The sequence below is a fragment of the Paroedura picta genome, chromosome 14 (genome assembly GCF_049243985.1).
Source record: "Paroedura picta isolate Pp20150507F chromosome 14, Ppicta_v3.0, whole genome shotgun sequence".
In the NCBI taxonomy this organism is placed as follows: Eukaryota; Metazoa; Chordata; class Lepidosauria; order Squamata; family Gekkonidae; genus Paroedura; species Paroedura picta.
The window spans coordinates 33,602,906-33,624,402 of record NC_135382.1 but is presented as its reverse complement, the minus strand read 5'-3'; the positions used below and the strand labels follow the sequence as shown (position 1 = coordinate 33,624,402).

At 49.0% G+C, this 21,497-nt stretch overlaps 1 protein-coding gene across 1 annotated transcript; it reads left to right on the top strand.

Moving 5' to 3' along the window:
* Positions 1-1,227: 1,227 nt before the first annotated feature.
* Positions 1,228-20,279, top strand: SHCBP1 (SHC binding and spindle associated 1). Its single transcript, XM_077310179.1, has 13 exons — positions 1,228-1,508; positions 2,258-2,440; positions 3,908-4,023; positions 5,579-5,787; positions 6,517-6,609; positions 8,054-8,287; positions 10,459-10,627; positions 11,941-12,061; positions 15,155-15,286; positions 17,853-17,971; positions 18,141-18,227; positions 18,571-18,712; positions 19,391-20,279. The coding sequence occupies exons 1-13, from the start codon at positions 1,304-1,306 to the stop codon at positions 19,702-19,704; spliced, it is 2,124 nt and encodes a 707-aa protein (XP_077166294.1). The 5' UTR covers positions 1,228-1,303; the 3' UTR covers positions 19,705-20,279.
* Positions 20,280-21,497: the final 1,218 nt, after the last annotated feature.

The window sequence follows — 21,497 nt, the reverse complement described above, 5'->3', positions numbered from 1 at the left end:
ATTCAAGGTGTAAACTTTTGTGTGCACAGACAACTCCTCAGACACAATGGCATGGGAATTGCCAGTCCATAGGTGTAGGCAGAGGGTAAATTAGCAGTCAATCAGTACACAGCTTAATGAAAACCTTTAATTGATTCAGGGGCCGTTCTGCACGGTCATTCTCTGCATTGATGAGAAGCCAGGACGGAAGACAGAGCTGCAATAACTGGCACCAGATCATGGGAAATGTTACGTTGCCCCCGTGTGGCAAAAACGATTCAGCTGCATTCCAAAGTATCTTGCTTTACAAAACAAAACAAAACACAATGCACATGTTGGATAAGGCACCTTCAATGTGCTTTTGCAGCTGGATTTCCTGTGCGGAACAGGATAATCTACTTCTAAAGTGCATTATCCAACATGTGCATGGTGGGCAAAGTCCAGGGGCATCTTAAAAAACAATGTTATTCCAGCCTCAGCTTCTGGGCAAGTCAGAATTCATTTCTTCTCGGACTCATACACGTCGCAAGTCTTTCAGGTGCCACTGGACTTCTGTTTATTTCCCACAACCGACTGACATGGCTCCTTAGTAACCCCCAAGTAGCGTTGCCAGCTCTGGGTTGGGAAATACCCGTAGACTTTGGGGGTGGAGCTGGGAGTGGGTGGGATTTGGGGGCGAGTAGTCCCTCCCCTCCAAAGCAGCCCTTTACTCCAGGGGAATTGATCTCTGCAGTCTGGAGATGAACTGGAATTCCAGGGGATCCCCAGACCCCACCTGGAGGCTGGCATCCCTCAACCTCAGTGGGGTCCAGGGACACAGTCTCCTTTCAAAGCAGCCATCTTCTCCAGGCGAACTGATCTCTGTCGCCTGGAGATGAGTTGTAAAACCGGGGGATCCCCAGGCTCCACCTGGAGGCTGGCATCCCTACCACGTCCAGCTGGTGGCAATCCTATGCACACTTAGAACTAATGCCACTGAGCGCAGTGGGACTAACTTGCCAAATAAACGTTGTCAGGATCGAGGCAGATTCCCCGCCCCACATTTCCGTTCAGTCCCCCCCCCATTCACACCCCTACCCCCATTCATCCATCCAGGCCCCCTTTATTCATAATTCCGCCATAGGTAGATTCATTCATCCCAGCGTTCCGCGACCCCCGCCGGCGCGGCTGCCCATTGGCTCCCTGGACGTTCTGAGTCCCCGCCGGTGACCAATCAGGCCGCTCCCTCGCGCGGCGTCAGCGAGAGCGCTCCTTCCTTGCCCGGGAAGGTTTGAAAGTTGCAACGGAGAGCGGACGGGCGGGGCGCGGCTGGCCAGTGGACCGAATGGAGCCGGAATCCGAATTGGCGGCGCCGCTGCAGAGGGACGACGGGGCGGGCGGAGCCTTCGCGGCAGCCCCGGAGGAAGATCTGGAGGCCGCTATGGCGGTGGAAGAGGAGGAGGAGGAAGAGGCCGAAGGAGGAGAAGGGGGCGAGGGGCGGCCAGGGGAGCCCCCCCAGCCCCTGGAAGAGGCAGACGCCCTGAGCCTAGGTAGGGAAGAGCGCCCCCCCCCCCGGTCCTGTCCGCAGATCTCGCCAGTTTGCACCTAGAGTTGCCAACCTCCAGGTGGCAGCTGGAGATTTACCTGGGTTAGGAGTGACCTCCAGGCGGCAGATCCTTTCCCCGGGAGAAAATGGCTGCTTTGGGAGGTGGGCTCGATGCCCTTCTACCCCATTGATGGCCCTCCCTCGACCACGCCCTCTTCAGGCTCCTCCCCCCAATCTGGAGGATCTGGCAACCTTGACTGCGTAACTGCTTCCCCCTCCCTCGAGAACGGTGTCATAGTTCCGAGGGGCTTGCAAAACGGAGCTCTTCCACCGTGCCTCTGGCTGATGGCCATTGGTGAAATTCTCTTACCGGCCCCCCTCCAGTGGCCTTGCTTATTGGTTGACGACATGCCACTCCTTGTGAATGTTTTCATGGCAGTGTTTTAATTGGCAGTGTTATAATTTTCATTCAAATCAGAGTCCAGTAGCACCTTTAAGACCAACAAAGATTTATTCAAGGCGTGAGCCTTGAATAAATCTTTGTTGGTCTTGAAGGTGCTACTGGACTCTGATTTTATTGTGCTACTTCAGACCAACACGGCTACTCGTTTTAATTTTCATTGCAGTGGTTTAATTTCTCCCATTCCGTGAATGGCCCAGAGGCTGCCTTGAAAAAGCAAGTGGTTTTTTTTGTTTTGCTTTGACACAAACCTCATCAATAAGCCAACTTTCCCCCTCTCTCTCTGACCCCAGATGAAGGCAGTGAAAGTGATGCCAGCAGAGGGGGCAGCTGCAGCGATTCCGGGGGTCCTGACAAGCCGGGAACAGCCCTGCGACAGCTGGGGCCTGAAGGGAACCAGCTTTTCCCAGATACCTTCCAGACGAACAGCCTCCTGTTCTACGAGCGATTCAAAGCCTACCAAGACTACATGCTGGGTAAGTCGTCTTTGCTTCTCTTTCTGTGCTCTCGAGATCCGTCTCTGTCCGGTTAGCTTTGCTCTCTTGCATTGAGTATTGACCTGGGCGGCCCGGTCGCATCAGATACTGATGAGGGTCATTTCTGGTGGGCATTTGCATGCACACAAATGCAGGCTTGCTGCACGGAGGCAGGCAATGGCAATCCATTTCTGAATGCCTTGAAAACCCTTCGGGGGTCGCCGTGATGTGGCTACAACTTGCGGGCCGGTTTGAGTGGGAATAAAGCGATCAATGGCCATGCTTCTTGCCCCTTTGGTGGGCTGGTTTGCCCGGGCAGGTATTAAAAAAAGAAATACTGCCATTCATTGTCACAGTGTGAAATTAACACAGGACTTGATTTTCAACGGTAGATGATAAAACCCTAGAGTTGGAAGGGGCCATCCTGACCATCTAGACCCACCCCCTGCTCAATGCAGGATCAGCCTCAAGCATCCAGGAGAAGGATCTGTCCACCCACCTCCAAATGACAACCTTTCAGATACTTCAAGAGCGCAACCATGTCCCCCCTCAACCTCCTCTTCTCCAGGCTGAACATTCCCAGGTCCCCCAGCCTTTCCTCAGAGGGTTTGGTCCACAGGCCCAGGATCATCCTCGTTGCTCTCCTTTGAACCTTCTCGATTTTGTCCACCTCCTTTTTGAAGTGAGGCCTCCAGAACTGCACACAGGACTCCAGGTGGGGTCTGACCAATGTGGTATATGGAGGGGCTTGACTTCTTGATTCTAGCATGTGTGGGATGTGTTATCCGTTGGTTGTATGTATCGTCCCGTTCTTCCTGCATTGTTTCCTGCTTTCATAATTCTGTTTTCTCCATGGTTTGGCGGATTGCTTCCCTCCCTCCCCCCCCCCCAACATTAGTAATCCTCACTAGGTTAGTACTACTACATTGCTGACTAGGTAGCCCCGTCCTTCTGGTGGCATTGATTTTACAGTGTGTAACCCACCTTGATTCTCCACGAGCAAGTTGGGACTCGCCAAAAAATTGGAATAGATTTTGCATGCCCAAAAATAGCACCTAGAGTTTGATGGGCTTAGACTAAAATAATTCCACATAGGTTTACGTTATAGAGTTCTTAACTCTATATGCAGCCTCTGAGGTTACAAGCCCACAGGTATTTTACAGGCCTGCCCATGGGCAGGCTATGTGTTATGGCCTAAAAGGAAATGATAACCAATTTCTGTAAATTTTTGTTCCTGCTCATCTGGATTCAGTTTGTGCTTGCCTCAGGCGAGTAGGCAGCAGGCTAGTAAGGGCTCTGCGCTCGTCTGTAGGCTGCGACTTTCTCATTTCCTGGTGATTTAGTTCCCCAGCAATGCCTGAACCCTGCGAACAGCTGCTTTCTCATTTGCTTTCTGCATGGAAGCCGGCACGCTTGGCTGTTTAGCAGCATGAGATTTGTTTCAATGTGTTTCATTTGTTCCTTTAGCGGACTGTAAAGCCTCAGAGGTGAAAGAATTCACAGCCGAGTACTTGGAAAAAGTCCTCGAGCCATCCGGGTGGCAAGCAGTCTGGCGCACCAATGTGTTCGAGGTCCTGGTGGAGGTAAATGCTCCTGGTTTCCCTAGATGTTGGCTCTGCTTACAACCCCTAAGAGGTAGGCTTAGGCTGAGGGTGGCCCAAGGTGGCCCAGTGAACTTTCAGTGTAGAATTGGGAGATTCGAACCTGGGTTTCCTGACACTCTAGCTACGGCACTGGCTGGATGAATGGGGCCTCAGAGGCTGAAGAGGTCTAAAATCTTGGAAATGTGTGATGGTGCAGTTTAGCCACGCTGGCATCTATTCTAGAGTCAAAATACAAGTTGCTAATCTGAGCACCATGCTGCAAACAAACAGTATTCTAAGCATAAAAATTCATTCAATGCAAAGCAAATCCTGAAAATAACGAAATGTGTGATTTCAAGTTATATACATATTGGCGCCTGCTACAACCCTAATTCAGTAGATGTATGTTGTAAATATCTATCGGCAGACTTTACAGCAATCTGGTATTCATCCTTCCTTCCTCGGATGAATGAATGCGGAATCAAACAATGATGAATTGGCTGTCTGCTTTTAAGTTTACCATCTCATTCCCATAGATTAAATTCTCTGGCACTGGAATTCTTTCTTTACAGTGCGGGGAATCCTTCCAACGGTAGCTGATCCATTTACTGTCTTCTGATGTGTATCTGCAACATATGTCTGCATAATTTGTGTTATAAAGTCTGCCGATATGGGCTTGGAATCATGTGCTGTGTTATCTGAATTGCGTTCTGGGGTTTGCTTTTGATGCAACGGATTTATCAGTGGGAGAGTCCGTTTTGGGTAGTGGTTAAGAGCGGTTGACCACTGATGTGGAGAGCTGGTGTGGGCTCCTTTACATGCAGCTAACGGGGGTGACCTTGGGCTAGTCACTGTCCTCTTAGAGCTCTCTCAGCCTCACCTACCACACAGGGTGTTGTGTGGAGAGAGAGGGAAGGTGATTGTAAGCCGCTTTGAGTCCCCTTCGTTCTTTCTCTTTTGCTAGCACCTAATAATTGCTTCAGACCAAGAAGAAGAAGAAGAGTTGGTTCTTATATACCGCTTTTCTCTACCCAAAGGAGTCTAAGTAGCTTACATTCATCTTCCCTTTCCTCTCCCCACAACAGACACCCTGTGAGGGAGGTGGGGCTGTGAGAGCCCTGATATTACTGAAGAAGAGTTGGTTCTTATATGCCGCCTTTCTCTACCCGAAGGAATCTCAAAGGGGCTTCCAATCGCCTTCCCTTTCCTCTCCCCACAACAGACACCCTGTGTGGGAGGTGAGGCTGAGAGAGCCCTGAGATTACTGCTTGGTCAGAACAGGCCACCTGAATTTCTCAGATCTCATTGATGGTTTTCAATAGTATTAAAACAACCCTAGAATTCGAGCATTGTACAGTTATGAGAATTCGAGCACAAGAATTCGGATACATCTAAAGACGCTTGCATGCAAACCAAAGCTTAAACAGTGAGTTAAATTTCCTTTGGTTTTAAAGGCACCGCTGGACTCACAGTTGGGTGTCTTAGAACAAATTGGCTCTAATTCTGACCGAAGACGGCTTGGCGAAGAAATAAAGGTGTCTGCTTCTCTCCGCAGGTGGTCGACATGGAGTATGCTTCTCTGAAGGCCGTGGTGCGTCTCAGCGACCCTTTCCTGTGTGAGACCAAAGGGGGTGCCTTCCCCCTGGAGTGCATGCGGGAACTGCTGGCCCTCAAGGGACATCAGCTGCCGTTGCAGGAGCTGTGGGTCGTGTTCGATGAATCGGGCGAGTTTGACCAGACGGCTCTTGCTGTGGAGCATGTCAGGTGGGTCCAGTGAGGGCTGATGGTGGTTCCCCAAGGATGTGAGTGGAGGTTTCAGTCCTGCTGCTCAAGATGTTCTAACTGGAGGTGCCAGGGATTGAACGTACGTGTGTGTGTGTGTGTGTAGGTAGGTCTTCTGTGTTAGTTAGTATTCATTTGCTTCTTTTATACCCAGCCTTTCCTCCCAAGTGTGGCTTGCAACATTCTCCTCACCCCCCTTTTAATCTTCACAACAGCCCCTTGAGGTAGGTTAGGATGAGAGTGGGTGATTAGCCGAAGATCCCCCTGCAAGCTTCCGTAGCAGAATGGGTATTCGAACCTGGATCTCCTAGATCTTCTACCCAGGCAGGTTTTGTGCTCCACCATTGAATTATGAGCTTATCCCCTGCATAGCGCAGGTTGTTGGACTAGATGACCCATGAGGTCACTTTCAACTCTATTATTCTATGATCCTGGGCAGGGTCAACAAGCTTTCTAGCCTGAAGCTGTCCCTGGGCTTCAGTTCCCCCATCTGCAATAGGGAGACGATCGTATTGGCCTACCTGACAGGGCTGTTGTGATGGCAGCCCTAAGTAAGCAAGGCTGGAATGCCAGGAACGCTGAACTCAAAGGGGGTCCGGGGTCTAAGAGGGAAGCTTGAAATGAGATACTATATTTTGCCTTTTATCCTGCTATCAATCTCAGCCTCTTTGAGCGGTCGCAGTTCCTTTAACTTCCTCTCTTTGGTCGAAGGTTTTTCTACCAGCACATTTGGCGGAGTTGGGACGAAGAGGACGACGATGACTTTGATTACTTCGTTCGTTGCGTGGAACCTCGCCTCCGGCTGTAAGTGCCACTTAAAAGGTTGTTGAGCCATTGAGCGGACCGTTCCCGAATCACTTATCCGAGTCCAAACTCTCCGTCCGGTCTTGTTTTTGTGGTGGCTGACTTGGAATGTCACCTGCAGTCCAGCTTCCGTGAGGGAAGGGAAAGCTGTCAGGGTGGCTGGGGTTATAACCACAAGATATAGGTGGAATAGTGTGTCTGGGGCAGTGTTGCTCTGTGTTCTTGGTGCTTTTGGGGGCCACAGTGGGAGGGCTTCTGGACTTCTGGCCTCCTGATGGCACCTGGGTTTTGTCCCACTGTGGGACCCAGAATGTCAGACTGGATGGACCATTGGTCTGATCCAACATGGCCTCTGTTATGTTATCCAGGTCAGTTCTGGGGCAAGGGATGCTAAAGATGGAGATAGACCAAGCACTAGGGGAAAGAAGGAAGCGTGTGGCACAGGGGTTAGGCTGCTGGATGTGGGAAAGCCTGGTTAAAATTCATGATCTGCCATGGAAAATTCAAACCTGGATCTTAGATCCTAGTCTTGACAATCGGACCACTGCACTACAGTAATTAATCTCCCCCCCTCCTTTTTTCCTCTTGTGGACGTTTTGGTAGATGATGGAATTTGGGATATTGTTGAGTCATGGCCTCGGTTGACCCCTAGATGGCACTGCAGAACTGGCTGTGGGAGTTTTTCCAGAAGTCTTTTTAAATTCAAGAAATTCATGTTTGGCAAGAATAAACTCAAATGCTCGAAGCTCCTGTTCTCACTCCAGGAGTTATAAGTCTGGGTCATGTTTTGAATCTATCCTTCCTCTGTGGATATATTCTTGTTTTCCCCTTTTTGTGCCCACAACGACCCTGTGAGGCAGACCAGGCAGAGTGTGTGTGTGTGTGTGAGAGAAATGTGTGAGAGCAATCAGTGTTGTTTCCGAGCCTCTTACATCTATAACACACTGGCGCTCAGAAACAATATAGCAAGATGTGTTGCATAGGGATATGCTATTTCAGCTATTTTGCGGGTATCCTTTTGACCTGATTGGCTACCGGTATAGCACTGTAGGAGCCTCTTGTGGCGCAGAGTGGTAAGGCAGCCGTCTGAAAGCTTTGCCCATGAGGCTGGGAGTTCAATCCCAGCAGCCGGCTCAAGGTTGACTCAGCCTTCCATCCTTCCGAGGTCGGTAAAATGAGTACCCAGCTTGCTGGGGGGTAAATGGTAATGACTGGGGAAGGCACTGGCAAACCACCCCGTATTGAATCTGCCATGAAAACGCTGGAGGGCGTCACCCCAAGGGTCAGACATGACTCGGTGCTTGCACAGGGGATACCTTTACCTTTTATAGCACTGTACATGATGTTCAAGCATTCCAGTTGGTGCTATTGATAACGAAGCATATTTGGGGACGGGAACTGCTCATCTCTCTCCCACCAGCAGCTTTGTGATTCTGAATTCCAGGTACTACGACATCTTGGAAGACCGTGTCCCTTCGGTGCTTGTGGCAGACTACCACGGCCTCCTGTCCCAGTGCGAGGAGCTTTACCGCACATTCCTGGACCTCCGGAACAGCCTCTCGGGCAGCGATTCCGACTCCGAAGCGGAAAACGTCTCCGTGGTGGAAGGAGTGAAACTCTACGACAGGATAGAACACCTGAAACAGAAGCTGAAGCTCATTGAAAATCCACTCTTGAGGTGAAGCCGGCCCCTGGGAGCACATCTCTGCTGTTTTGGAGCAACTGGAGTAGAACCCGGGGGTCACCCAGTGAAGCTAAGGGGTGGGAGATTCGGGGGAGACGCAGGGAAACAATACTTCACATAGTTCGGGCTTTCTCAACCAGGGTTTCGTGAAACCCTGGGCTTTCTTGATGGCCCTGGAAGAGTTTCCTGAATGCATGGGAGTTAATTAATTTTCATCTGTTTTTTAAAATGTGTTAAAAATTTATCGGGTGCTATGACCTGATTTTTAACATATATTGTCCTGCTGATCCACCCTGCCCTCCCAAAATGGCCAAAGATGAGGCTGGAGGGGGTGGGAAGGGAAGGTGCCCCTGGTGGGCGTGTACCCAGCGATGCTTCCTAACCATATTCTACATGATGGTGCCACTTCTGGGGTTTCTTGACACCTGAAGGATGTTTCAAGGGTTTCTCAACAGTAAAAAAAGTTGAGAAAGGCTGACATAGTTCATAGTTAAATTGTGGAATTTGCTGTCCTGGGATGCCATATGACGGCTTGGAAGGCTTTCAAACGGAAGTGGACAAATTCATGGAGGACGGGACTATCTGTTCCACTTAATATTTCTGGTAAGGGCTTGGAGGAAGAGCTGGTCTCATGGCTTAAGTGCCACTCAGCTCTTAACATCCACTCAGGGTGGCTGTCCTGCCCCTGAGTGCCTCCTCTTCCAACCAGCTTGCCTGTCTGTCCAGTGACCAGCCAATTGCTTTCCATCCCCCAACCCTGACCACCCCTCCTCCTTCCACTTCCCTCGGAGGTTCGGAGGCTGCAGCTTCCTGGGGTATGAGAGCTGCCTCTGCCTGTGAGTTCCTGCAGCCTGCAGCTGGGAGAAGTGGGAGGCCATCCACAGAGTTCTTCCACTCCACCCCCCCTAATCTAGCGCCTGTTGTATTCCTGTATGCAACGGGCTGAGCCCTAGCAATAATAATAGCAGTAGTAATAGTAATTTCTTTATTTATCACATGCCTTTCCCTGAAAGTGCAGGGGGGGGGTAACAATGTATGTAATAAGAAATAATGGTTCCGTATAAACACCCACCATAAACATGAACTTCATCAGTAATTTACAGTTAAGTTAAAATGAATCATTCTGAGGCCGCCTCTTCTTTTCTTGTGGGAGGGCCGATGTCAACATACTTATTCCTCTGGGGACGTCTAGCTGATGTTCTGAGCAGGCTGTTTCGGGTAGGGAGGCCAGAATTCCCGCACTGTCTCCAGCCCTCAACTGCAGGCGTGCTGGAACAGCTGCCTTGCAGGCCCTGTGGAATTGTCCTGGGTTCTGCAGGGCCCTGTCTCTCCGAGGAGAGCCTTCCACTAGGCCACTAGATGGATATCTACTCTTTCCAATGCCGGAGATATTATGCCTCTTTGTATTAGTTGCCGTAGAACGTGGAGGGGAGGATGCTGTTGCAGTCTTTATGGGCTTCCCCGAGGCAGTTCGTTGGCCACCAGGTGAACAGAATGCTGGATTTGGTGGGTCCCATCCAGCAGGGCTCCAGTTTGTCTTGTTATAGTCTTATGCTTGTCTCCTCGTTACCTTCTGCACCCATCTCCAAGTGCTGTTCTGTTTGACATTTTTTGGAGCCTTAAATGGGCTCTGGGCAGCAACGTCTCAGAGATGGCTTCTCTTCTGCAGACCCACAAGCTGTTCGTGAAGGTTCTTGATGTTCTTCATTAAGGCCTTCTAGCCGTAGAACGTCTTTCTGATCAGTACCCTTGCTCACCCGTCTCTGGCTTGGGAAAACCATGCTCTTCCAGCAGGCCTTCTGAATAGCGGGTTGTGGGCTATCGTTGTTGACCAGGTTTCCCTCTGAAAGTATCTCCTGCCAGAGAGAGGCAGTCCGTAAAAGATGTTGAATATAAACAGTGGGGTCCGGTGGAAACGGCTGCCCTCGGCTGCGAAGGGTTATCCCGGTTTAACTTTGGCCGAGGTGCGAGCGATGTCTGTCACAGGATCGTGTAGGACAGGGGTAGTCAACCTGTGGTCCTCCAGATGTTCGTGGACTACAATTCCCATGAGCCCCTGCCAGCGTTCGCTGGCAGGGGCTCATGGGAATTGTAGTCCACGAACATCTGGAGAACATCTGGTGTAGGAAGCCGGTCACTGAGGGCTGTCTTCGTTTTCCTCAAAGGTATGTGTTCGGCTATCGAAAGCACGCTCGTCTTCAGCCGAAAGGCATCCGGCCGGCGGGCACCGCGATCACCCACGTCGTGTCTGCTACGATGATGTCCAGCCTCCTGGCCTGCCTCCTCAGGGACAAGCTTTCTCCGGCCTCTTGTAATGAAGAGATAGAAATACAGGTGGGGTAGCCGAAAACACGACAAGAGCTTCGTTCCGCTTCGCAGTGGCTGTCTAAGGCCCGTAATCTTCAGGCCAGAAAAAAAGAAATTCTTTCTTCTCTTGGCTTGTGGGCAATTATACAGGAGTGGGAAGTCGCTTTATGTGCTGTAAGCGGTTTCTGTGACTCATAGGGCTTTTTTAATACTCTTATTTTCCGTGCTTCTGTGTTACTTTTGCTTTGGGTTCTCCCACCTCCACTCCCCTGTCCCCCATTCTCTGTGTTTTGTTCCCTCTGTCACTCCATTTGATGTTACCTCAGTAAGTCGGACAGAAACTCATATAATATTGCATCAGCCGCTAGAGCAGGGATTCCCAGCCTGGGGCATGTGGACCCCTGGAGTTCTGTGGGAGTTCTGAAGGGGTGCACAGGAACTCTGAAATCGCCTCCCCTTCCTCTCCCCTCAACAGACACCCTGTGAGGTAGGTGAGGCCGAGAGAGCTCTGAGAATACTGATTGGCCCAAGGTCCTCCAGCTGTGTGGACGAGGAGTGGGGAATCAAACCCACTTTTCCAGATTAGAGTTTCCCGTGCTTAATCGCGACACCACACTGGCTAGCAGGAGATGTAGTGTATAAAGATCTGGTCAGAAATGCATCTTTAATAGCAGAGATGGAGATACTTCTGGCTGGGAATTTGGAAGAACAAACCAAAGTAGACAGATTTGGCTTTGAACAGATCAGGGGTCTGACTGTGTAAGGCAGGCTCATGTGTTCATGGGAGTAGTTTCTGGGAACCCGTGACATATCCTTCTTTGAAAGGATAAGGTCCAGGTTCCAGTCTCAATAACTGGGTGTGCTTCCTGCCTGGGCCCAGCTGGACTAGATAGATAACTGGTTGAATGGGCTGATGGTATGACAAACTGTCTAAGACAGTTTTGTGTGTTCACCGTAAAAAAGTTTAGAATACTCTGAAAAACCACTGTTGGTCTATCAAGGTCAGTATTGTCTACTCCAGGGGTAGTCAAACTGTGGCCCTCCAGATGTCCGTGGACTACAATTCCCATGAGCGAGCGCTGGCAGGGGCTCATGGGAATTGTAGTCCATGGACATACCCCCTGGTCTACTCTGTCTGGCAGCTGCTCCCCAGGGTCTTGGGTAGAGGCCATTCGCATTACCTCCTCCGAAGTCCCTCTCAGCTGGAGATGCCGGGGGTTGAACCTGGGACTTTCCGCATGCCACGCAGATGCTCTTCCGCCTCTCCCCAGCCTCTCCCCAAGCGCTCTCTTCCCCCATCCAGAAACTGACTTCCGTAGTGTCTGTTTTCTCCCCCCCAGTTTCACAGTGATCCACTGTCTGCTATGAACGCTTGCTACAAAGGCGACAGGATAATCATTTGTCCAGGTCACTATTTGGTGGACGGAACGTTGTACATTGCAGATTCTGTTGAACTGGAAGGTAAGGGCCTTTTTGATTGGGAAAGCCTATTGATGTCTCCTCCCCCCACCCCGTTTAGCAGTTATGTGTTGCCAGTGGTAATAGTCAAAACTGGGGCTGCAACTAGTCCTGGGGAGTGTGTTTCCCTTCAGGGCCAGGGACCTTGTGCAGATTTTGACTGCTCGATCATAATACTCTCTGGAAACCTTTTTTTTTTTACTGTTGAGAAACCCCTGAAACATTCCCCAGGCTTCGATAAACCGCAGAAGTGGCGCGATGGTGCAGAATATAAGTTGGGAAGCACAGCTTGTACATACTCGCCCGGGGTCCCTCCCCTTCTCACCCCCTCTGAGCCCAACGTTAGCCATTTCGGGAAGGGAGGTGGTTATATATGGTCATATCACCCGATAAATGTTTATCCATTTTTAAAAATACGTTTAAAATTAATTAACTTCCACCCATCCTGGAAACCCTGATATAGACTTATCCTGCACTGAGCAGGGGGCTGGACTAGATGGCCTGTGTGGCCCCCTCCGGCTCTATGATTCTGTTCTACGATTCTAAAAGCAGTGACTTGATGGCAGAAAATAAAGCTTTAGTACCGATTTCTGGGGGCTAGTATATATAGGAAGTGCACTAACTCCATTTCTTATTCAGCTAGAGCGTTGCTGGTTCCAAACTGGTGAAGGTAAGGGCCCTACAAGGTCTCCCAACTTTGCTGCAATTCTAGCCTGTGGACCATGCCGCCCATCCCACGCCTGGGGAGTTTTTACACGAAACTTCATGCCTGCCATATTACACACCTGTTAATATAATGGGTTGTATATCACAGCGGGGCGGGCCCAGCCGTTTGGAGCCGGCTTACGCGGCAGCCTCGATCTTTATCTTCTCAAAAACTCCTTAATGGGAGAGAAAGCAGAGAGGTTTAATTTCCTGCTGTTTCAGCTCGATTTCCTCTGCCTCCTTTCTCTTTGTGTGTGGAGAAGGAGGGGAGATCTCCCCCCCCCCCCGTTCTTTTTTTGCTTTCCCTTCTCAAAGGTTTGATTCCTAGAGATACATTCACCGGCATGCAGCGTTCCTCCAGGAGACAGGGGTCTCAATAATGTTCTTTATCTGTCGGGGCTGAGGATAGGATGACTGGGGTGGTATTTATGACAAATTGCATCGTATCGGGGGAGGTCAGGAAAACGCTGGCGGGGAAATGAAAGGGGGCCAGATGACATCGAACCCCCAGCTTTTAAGGAACAAAAAAGGTGCATCTAGTTCATTCGCTGGCTCGGCAATCAGGAAGTGTCATCAGCTGTCATTTTGAAAGACTTTTGAAAGTAGGGAAGATGCAGCAGATAATAATAATAAGGGTGACATTTTAATGATGGGGGGGGGTGTTAACGACTCCCGATGAGTGTTAACGATATGGGAGAGGTCCGCGGGGAGATGTCCTTGTCCAGGAACAAAATGTCAGGACAAGAGGGGAGGGCAGTACACAAATGTAACCAATCAATACAAATGTAATACACAAACAAACGAATAAGATCCGCAGTTGTTAACTGCTTGTCTTTGGGCTGCTGGGAGGAGTCAGTGCTCTGCTCAGGGATGGGTGCTCTTTCTTATTCCGGAAAAGTGCAGGCTCTTGTTTTTCTAATGGCCTCTGCATTATCACCTGCCTTATCGTTATTCTTCCCTAGGACGGGCTGTAAAAGCTTTACACGCTCGTAAATTTCTCTAAGTGGTTCTGTGTAAACAATCGTGGCTAGCCTGGTTAACACAGGAATTCTTTTTGGGGTTGTTAAAATGGGTGGGGGATAGATGTCACCAAAGGCCACCGAAGGGAGGAGGACAACTTTAAAAAAGGGGAAAAAAAACGCGGATTGCAGAAATAGCCCAGGAAGGTGACTCATGACCGGTGGCTTGACCACAGTGGAAGGATATTATCAGCACAATGAAATATAAATGGGTATATAATGCATACTGAGAATCGTAGAATCTTAGAGTTGGAAGTTACCTCATGGGTCATCTAGTCCAACCCCCCGCACCATGCAGGACACTCCCAACCCCATCGCTCATCCACTGTCACCTGCCACCCCCTTGAACCTTCACAGAATCAGCCTCTCTGTCAGATGGCTACCCAGCCTATGTTCAAAAATTTCCAAAGATGGAGAACCCATCTTAAAAGTGGGGTTGTTTGCATTTGAAGATGGGAGTGGTGCAGTTTATCATAAGCTATTATTAAATATTTATCATATGCATTTGTGTAGTGCAGCTAGGAGATTTGAGGATTGTTTGGAGGTGGTTTTTGTCACTTCCTGTCTCTGCATAATGCCCCCTAGTGTTCCTAGGAGGAACTGACACACACATTTTGGAGGCCTCCCCTCCAAACACCACCAAGGTTCAGCCCTGCTTAGCTTCTGAGTTCTGGTGGGATTGGGCTTGCCTGGCCTATCCAGGTTGGGGCTACCTGAAGCTGTTTCGCACCTATGCAGTGTGATGTTCTAGGTCCCGAATCTGAGTCCTAGTTTGGCTATTCTCATCAGTGATCTTGAACAAGCCGTTCTCGGATGGTGTCCATCTGTAATCTGGGAATCCAGCCGTCCCTACTAAGGATGGTTGTGAGATTGTCTCTGTGAAGAGCTTGAAGCCCTTAAGAAAAGCTCGTTTACCGAGTGCCCAAATCTCTTTCCATGCCTTGTTTCTGAAACCCTCCTAACGTTAACATAAATTAGCTAAACCAGGATTCTTGTTCCTTAGAAAACTTCAGAAGACACATGGGCTGCTTAGGGCAATGAATGTTCCATGCCCCGATGCATTTGGGGTTTCAAAGCCGTTTTTCGTTTGCCAAGAGCAGCTACAGGGAAAGAAGACAGCATTTGCAGGGGATAATGGCCTCTCAATTCAAACTGTGGTGCCATCTTGGCAAGGGCATTTGCATTGGCGCAGTAAGACGATTAACAGCTCCTGATAATGGGGAATAATCAGTGGCTGCTCTAGGGGTGGAATTTGGCTGAAAAACCTGGAGGCCCCGTGATATTAAAGCTCAGAGCAGGGGAGGGGGAGCGCTCTTCCGCTCCCAAATTGAAACGATCCACCCCCTTTGTTTTCCTTGATCTTCTTTTGAAGGCTACGGCCTCCCGGATGACGTTGTGATAGAGAAGCGAGGGAAAGGAGATGCTTTTGTGGAATGCACGGGGGCCGACGTGAAGATCTCAAATTTGAAGCTAATCCAGCACGATGCGGTGGAAGGCATCTTAAGTAAGTTCTCGAAGCTGATCCTGACTTGCTGAATTATGTCCACTTGCAAGGAACAGCCTGCTACCCCTGCAGGGATACCTGTGGTGAAGGAATCCAACAATCCTTCCCTTCTGCTAATTAACATGGAGGCCCAATCTATTGGGGGGAGGCAGCTCTTCTGTTCCGGTCCTGCTGAACCTTCATTTCAGCATGGCTTTTGCTCAGGAGATCATATTGGCTGATGGTTGCTCCCCCCCTCCCCTGAAAATAGCTACCTACCCTCCTACCTACCTAGAATGGTCAATTTCTCTTGGAACTTGTACAGTGACCCATTGGGATCAATCATCCACTCCTCCTTACAGTCTGCCTCGGATTGTGGAATTCGGGTGAAGGTTTCCCAGCATGTAGCAGATCCCAATGCTTACCTGATGGATGACCCATATTTGGACAGATAGTCAGAAACTCTGCATGTCCAGCACGAAGCCCAGTTTTCTCCCAGCTAGGTGGCACATCTGGCTAACACAGATGAATGCGGACGCTTTTCGGGAATCTGATCTCCAAACGTTTGTTCTCTTTCCTCATGAAGGACCTGCCCCCCCTTTCTCTCCCCCCTTCCCCAGTTGAATTAGACAACATCCTTCTCTCCTGTGCCCTCCTGTCTTCTGGAATAGGTGATAATTAACACTTCATCATTTGAGAGGTAGATTTGAATAACAAACGTTAAGATGGGTTAGCAAAGACTATTTTGGCACCTTTTATGTGAAAATATATTTGCACAGCAAGGTTTTTTTTGTTTTTTTTTTAGTTGAGGGTCTTGGGCCACTGTCAGAAAGAAGTTACTTTAAATGCAGATCCCTAAAAAAAAAGTAACTTCATTCTTTTTTACAACTGTGCGCTGTGGGAAAGGAAGGAAGGAAGGAAGGAAGGAAGGAAGGAAGGAAGGAAGGAAGGAAGGAAGGAAGGGGGAAATCAAGCCCATAGAGAATTCTTGTTTGATCCCTAGCATTGCTTTGTTATCCCAAGGACTTTCCCTGCCATGAACACTATTATGCACTTCAGACACTTGCTCCCAAGGGCTCCTTAATATGCAAAGGGCTCTTTATCCCATCTGCTGTGGCAGGGGTAGTCAAACTGCAGCCCTCCAGATGTCCATGGACTCCAATTCCCATGAGCCTCTGCCATTGTAGTCCATGGACATCTGGAGGGCCGCGGTTTGACTACCCCTGTGCTATGGCATGAGCAGCATGACACTTCGTCTTGCAGTGTTTCCGAGCATGATCCAAGCCAAACGGGAGTAAACACTTGATATGCTTATCCGGGGATTCTGTTTTATTGTTTCCATAATGGAGCCCTTTTGCCTTTAGGGGAACTGAGTCAGGTGAGCTGAGCCAGAGCTGCCAGCCCTCCAGCTTGGTGCTAAGTTGAAAAATGTTTGCCAGCCAGGGGCTTGGCCAGGGCCTCTCTTCCCGTTCACATAAAGGGAGAGCCCTTTGCCTTTCAGGGGACGGAGAGGGTGAATAAAGCCAATGATGTCGACCCTCCAACTCTGCGAAGTTGAAAAACTGGCTACCATTCAGGGCTTTGAGACTTCTGCCCCTCCAACTGTACCGAGTGAACTTGGGTTGTCATAAAACACCGAGGCTCTTAAATGAGTTTCCTTTCCGCTTTTGATCCTCGTTTATTTAGGAAACCTATCTGTGTCGTTTTCCGCGCCGTGTCCTTGGTGACATGCAGCATCGTAAAAGACCATCAAAATAAATGAAAATCAGCCACAAAAATGGATTTGCTTTTAGGAGAGCTGTAGCCTCAGAGCACCTACAAGCAAACGTAGCTATTTTGCAAATCTCCAGCCAAACTTATTTATACCGTCTATGGGACTGACAGCTTTCCAAGTCTAGCCTTTTTTGGCTGCTGAAGTGAAGGCAAGGAAAGAAGAGTTGGTTTTTTATACCTTGCTTTTGACTGCCTAAAGGAGTCTCAACGTGGCTTGCGATTGCTTCCCCTCTCCCCACTACAGACACCCTGTGAGGTAGATGAGGCCGAGAGAGCTCTTGATAGAACTGCTCGGTCATAACAGCACCATCAGGGCTGTGACTAGCCCAGTTGGCTGCATCTAGACGATTGGGGGAATCAAACTTGACTTGCCCAAATTAGAAGCTGCCTCTCTTAACCGCTACACCCTGCAGGGTCTAATGCAGCTGTTGTCTCTGCAGGGTCAATTTCTCTTGGAACACTCTTGAATTCAATTTCTCTTGAATTCACTCCTTCGTTGGCTAAAGCAGTGGTACAAGTTTGCTTGTTACTGATTGGCTGCAGCATCACGCTATGACTCTAAGGTGCAGCGGCTCGCCCTCGCATGCATTGCTTGCCAACAGAACCACCCAGGAATAAGTCAAACATGATAACTTGTCAGTGAACAGCCGTTTGGCTGCTGCCGGAGTCAGATAATGACTAATGCGATGTGCACGATGGTTAGCAAGATGTGGGTGGCTGAACACCTCCAGAATTCTTTGCTGACACCTGCCTGAGTTCCTGAAGCAACGTCTGATTGTTGAGGGTGCAAACCAGTAAAGATCCTTTCCTCCAGGTGTTCACCAAGGGAGAACCATGCTTGAGAACTGCGTCTTGCAGTGCGAGACGACAGGGGTCGCCGTCCGAACTTCGGCCGAGCTTGTGATGAAAAATTCGGATTTGTATGGCGCTAAGGTAAAAGCTGATATTCTTCCTGTCTGAGAGGGGTGGTGTATAAAAATCCCAAAATAAATTTAAAAAAAATTAGACCTAATACTTTTTTTTTTTTTTAGCTTGGTCTATATTGAGAAGCGCTTGTTAACTAACAACCATTCTCCTTCCCCCCCTCCTTTCTTAATTTTAGGGTGCTGGTGTAGAAATCTATCCAGGGAGCACGTGTGCCTTGATGGTGAATGGTATACACCATTGCAAAGAGGGAATCCTTATAAAAGTAAGTTCTAGCCAGCGCATCCCAAATAAAAGCATCGCTCTGTGGTCTGAATTTTTAAAGCTAAACTAGATGAACCCAATAAAACAAAATCGGAATAAAGTAGCACCTTTAAGACCAACAAAGATTTATTCAAGGCGTGAGCTTTCGAGTGCAAGCACTCGAAAGCTCACGCCTTGAATAAATCTTTGTCGGTCTTAAAGGTGCCACTGGACTCTGATTTTGTTTTGTTGTGCTGCTTTAGACCAACACAGCAACCCACTGGATAAACCCAGTCTAGGTGGCATCCCATGTTTGTGTGGTAGGTCTCCAATACAATTTTCTTTTTTTAAATCTTGGCTTTTAGGACTTCCTGGAAGAACACTATGAGGTTCCCAAGATCACCCTGGTGAACAATGTAATTCATAATAACGAGGGGTACGGGGTCGTCTTAGTGAAACCTACTGCCTCGTCTGATGCCACGGAGAGCATGCAGGTGGACTCTGAAGGTACGGATAAGTAGGTCTAGATGAGTGATCAAATATGGGTGGCCCAGCAGAATTTCCACACTAAGTATGTTGGGGAGGACCGGAGTTTACTCCAAAAACTTGTGTTCAGAAATATGCTGGAGACGGGACCTGTTTCAGGTTTGTGGGTCAATCAATCGATATTTCTTGCTCAGCAAGAAACCTTCAGGTTCTTCCCTTGTTTTCTCCTGTTGGGTTTTCGTTCCCCTTTCTGTTTTCCGGCCTCTGGCAGCGAGAAGAAACAGACCGGCGTGCCTCTGGCCGGTGGTCAACAGCAGACCTGTTTTCTGTGTGCTTATTGGGGCATGGAAAGAAGCAGGAAATGCTGTCAAGCACGACCCCGTAGGGTTTTCAAGGAAGAGATGTGCAGGGGTGGTTCAGCATTGCCTACGTCTAAACAGCAACCCTGGGCTCCCTTGGTGCTCTCCCATTCAAGTGCTCAAACGTGGCCGGTCCTGCGTAGCTTCCGGTGATAACCGGCTAGCTTGGATCTTCCAGGTTAGGGCCATTCAACCGCAGTGAAAAGTAATTGCGCTTCGGCGTCTCTGGGTTTGATGGAACTGTTTTTCGCCTTGGATCAACGCGCCGTTGGTCAGGCTGGGCTCAAGGCAGCCGCTCGGATCCTTACGTATTTCATGTTGTTATTTGTTTCCGGCTTAGGGAAGATCGAGGCTATCCAGTCCTCTGGAGAACCTCTCAGCGAGGTTGGCGAACGGTCGCCCCGACAGGCAAGGGGTGAACCGGACGCCTACGGAAGAGCGGATGCCTCAGACCACGCGAAGGGCAATTCCGAAATCGCGAGTGAACTTTCGGCCGCGACTCTGAAAAAGAAGCAGCTGGGCAAGAAGAGGCTGAGCAGCCTGGGCATCACGGAGGCCGATGGAGAGCTGATGTTCCAGGACATGTTTGTGTCCATCGTGGGCAACCAGTTCAGGCGCAACGGGAGAGGCAGCTTTGGAACGTTTCTTTACTGACTTCTGAGGATGGCTGTGAGAGCATTGGTCTAGTTCCAGAGGACTTAAAAAGATCCCAGCAACCGCGCTTGTACGCTTTGGCCATTTTGGCGGCCAGGGGGCTTGAATGGTTCCCAAAGTGGCCGAAACGCGCCGAAGTGTACAAGCCTACCGTCCTTTCAATTTGTGTATTTTTGGCTTCAGTGTGATTCCGATGTATTTATTCTTGGTTTTTGACCACCACTTCCCCCTCCCCCTTGCACAAATGACACCGTATTCTTGACCGTAGATTTAGAACGCGCCACTCTGCAACAGCAATAACAAAACTTTGGTCCGTGGCTGTTCTTTGAGGAGCGTCCCCTTTTTCAGTACTTCCTTTGTTTTATTATAGTATTTATCTCTAATATAGCTCTCTCTTCCCTTTAAAATAAAAAAGTAACAATAAAGCCCGAGGCATTACCGGAAGGGGAGAGTGGGCGATTATGTCGATTTTTTTAAAAATCTCTTGACCACAACTTAAAAGGTTGTGTTGGCTTCCCTTGTAACGGTGGCATACCAATTTCAGCTTTGTTTAAATAAAACATTTAGGAAATGGCTTATAGATTGGAGGGCCTGTCTGAACTTTTGAATGAGGCGCAGCGTTGAAGGAGCTTGCAGAGTAGATTGTGCCTTTTTCTTTTTTGTGAAATCCAAATTTTTCAGTGTTTAGCCTGTTGAGTGAATTTGGATTTCACTAACGAATGCAGATGGTTGATGGCAAGGGCCAAATTTACCGGGTCCTAATAATCAACCTGCCCTATCCTGGATAGCCCAGGCTACCTTGATCTCAGATCTCAGAAGCTAAGCAGGGTCAGCTCTGAATAATATTTGGATGGGAGACCACGAAAGAAGTCCCGGGTTGCTACGCAGAGTTAGACAATGGGAACGCCTATGAACGCCACTTGCCTTGAAAATCTCGTTAGTCGGCTGCGACTTGATGACAAAAAAATGGCCATGTACTTTCAGAGACATGTTTGGGAAGAGCAGACCTATTTGGACCTGTAGAATGATTGCTTAAACACTGAGGACTAGGTTCTTGAACTGGGGAGGCCATTGTTGATAAGGCTTCTGCTCCACCTAGATGGCTAATGCTTGTAGATCCAGGATACAGAAATGCAGGTTTTTAATTTTAAGAAGCTTTATTTTTAGTTTTAGACAAATGGGGGATCTATGAGGATTCATTTCCACACTCCTGGCTCCACTCCTGGCTTTTCCGCTTTGTGTTCCTTCTGGCTTTTCTCTCCTGACCTTTCTATTTCTCCCTGTGGTGGCCTCTGTCCCCTCTTTTGCTCCATTCCCCACCTTTTGCGTCCTCTTTCTTCATCCCAGCTTTACTCTCCCTTTCTCCTTTCCCTTCTTTTTGTATGTCCCTCCCTCCCCTTGCCACTGGCACAGAGGCCTGGAATCTTCCACACTTTGAGCAGTCCCTAAAATGCCCGCTTAGCTATAATGCAGTTTGTGAGATCTCAGTGGCACATTTTCCTGAAAGAAGCAGACACGGCCTCTGTGATTTGGGTTCCCCCGACCACTGATATTGTAATTTGTTTTTAATGCTTGCATTTTTCCAGAAGTCTGGGGCTTTTCCCTGGAGTGTAGAAAAATACACGCTGGTAGTTAGCAACAAAACCCAAGCTGCAAAAATGGTAACAAGACTTCAAAATTCTTTTTTTAAAGACAAATCTCACACTCAGAAACAAGAACAAACTGTTTGGAACAGGCAGGATGAACGCTTCCATTCTAAATGCTAGTAGTAACACCTTTCCCAGTGCAAATGT

Bases quoted from the DNA above. Each gene is read 5' to 3' on its own strand.
- SHCBP1 (XM_077310179.1), top strand. From the start codon at position 1,304: ATGGAGCCGGAATCCGAATTGGCGGCGCCGCTGCAGAGGGACGACGGG. The intron at 1,509-2,257 runs GTAGGGAAGAGC...CTCTGACCCCAG, and splicing joins GGCAGACGCCCTGAGCCTAG to ATGAAGGCAGTGAAAGTGAT. The intron at 18,713-19,390 runs GTACGGATAAGT...TTTCCGGCTTAG, and splicing joins CATGCAGGTGGACTCTGAAG to GGAAGATCGAGGCTATCCAG.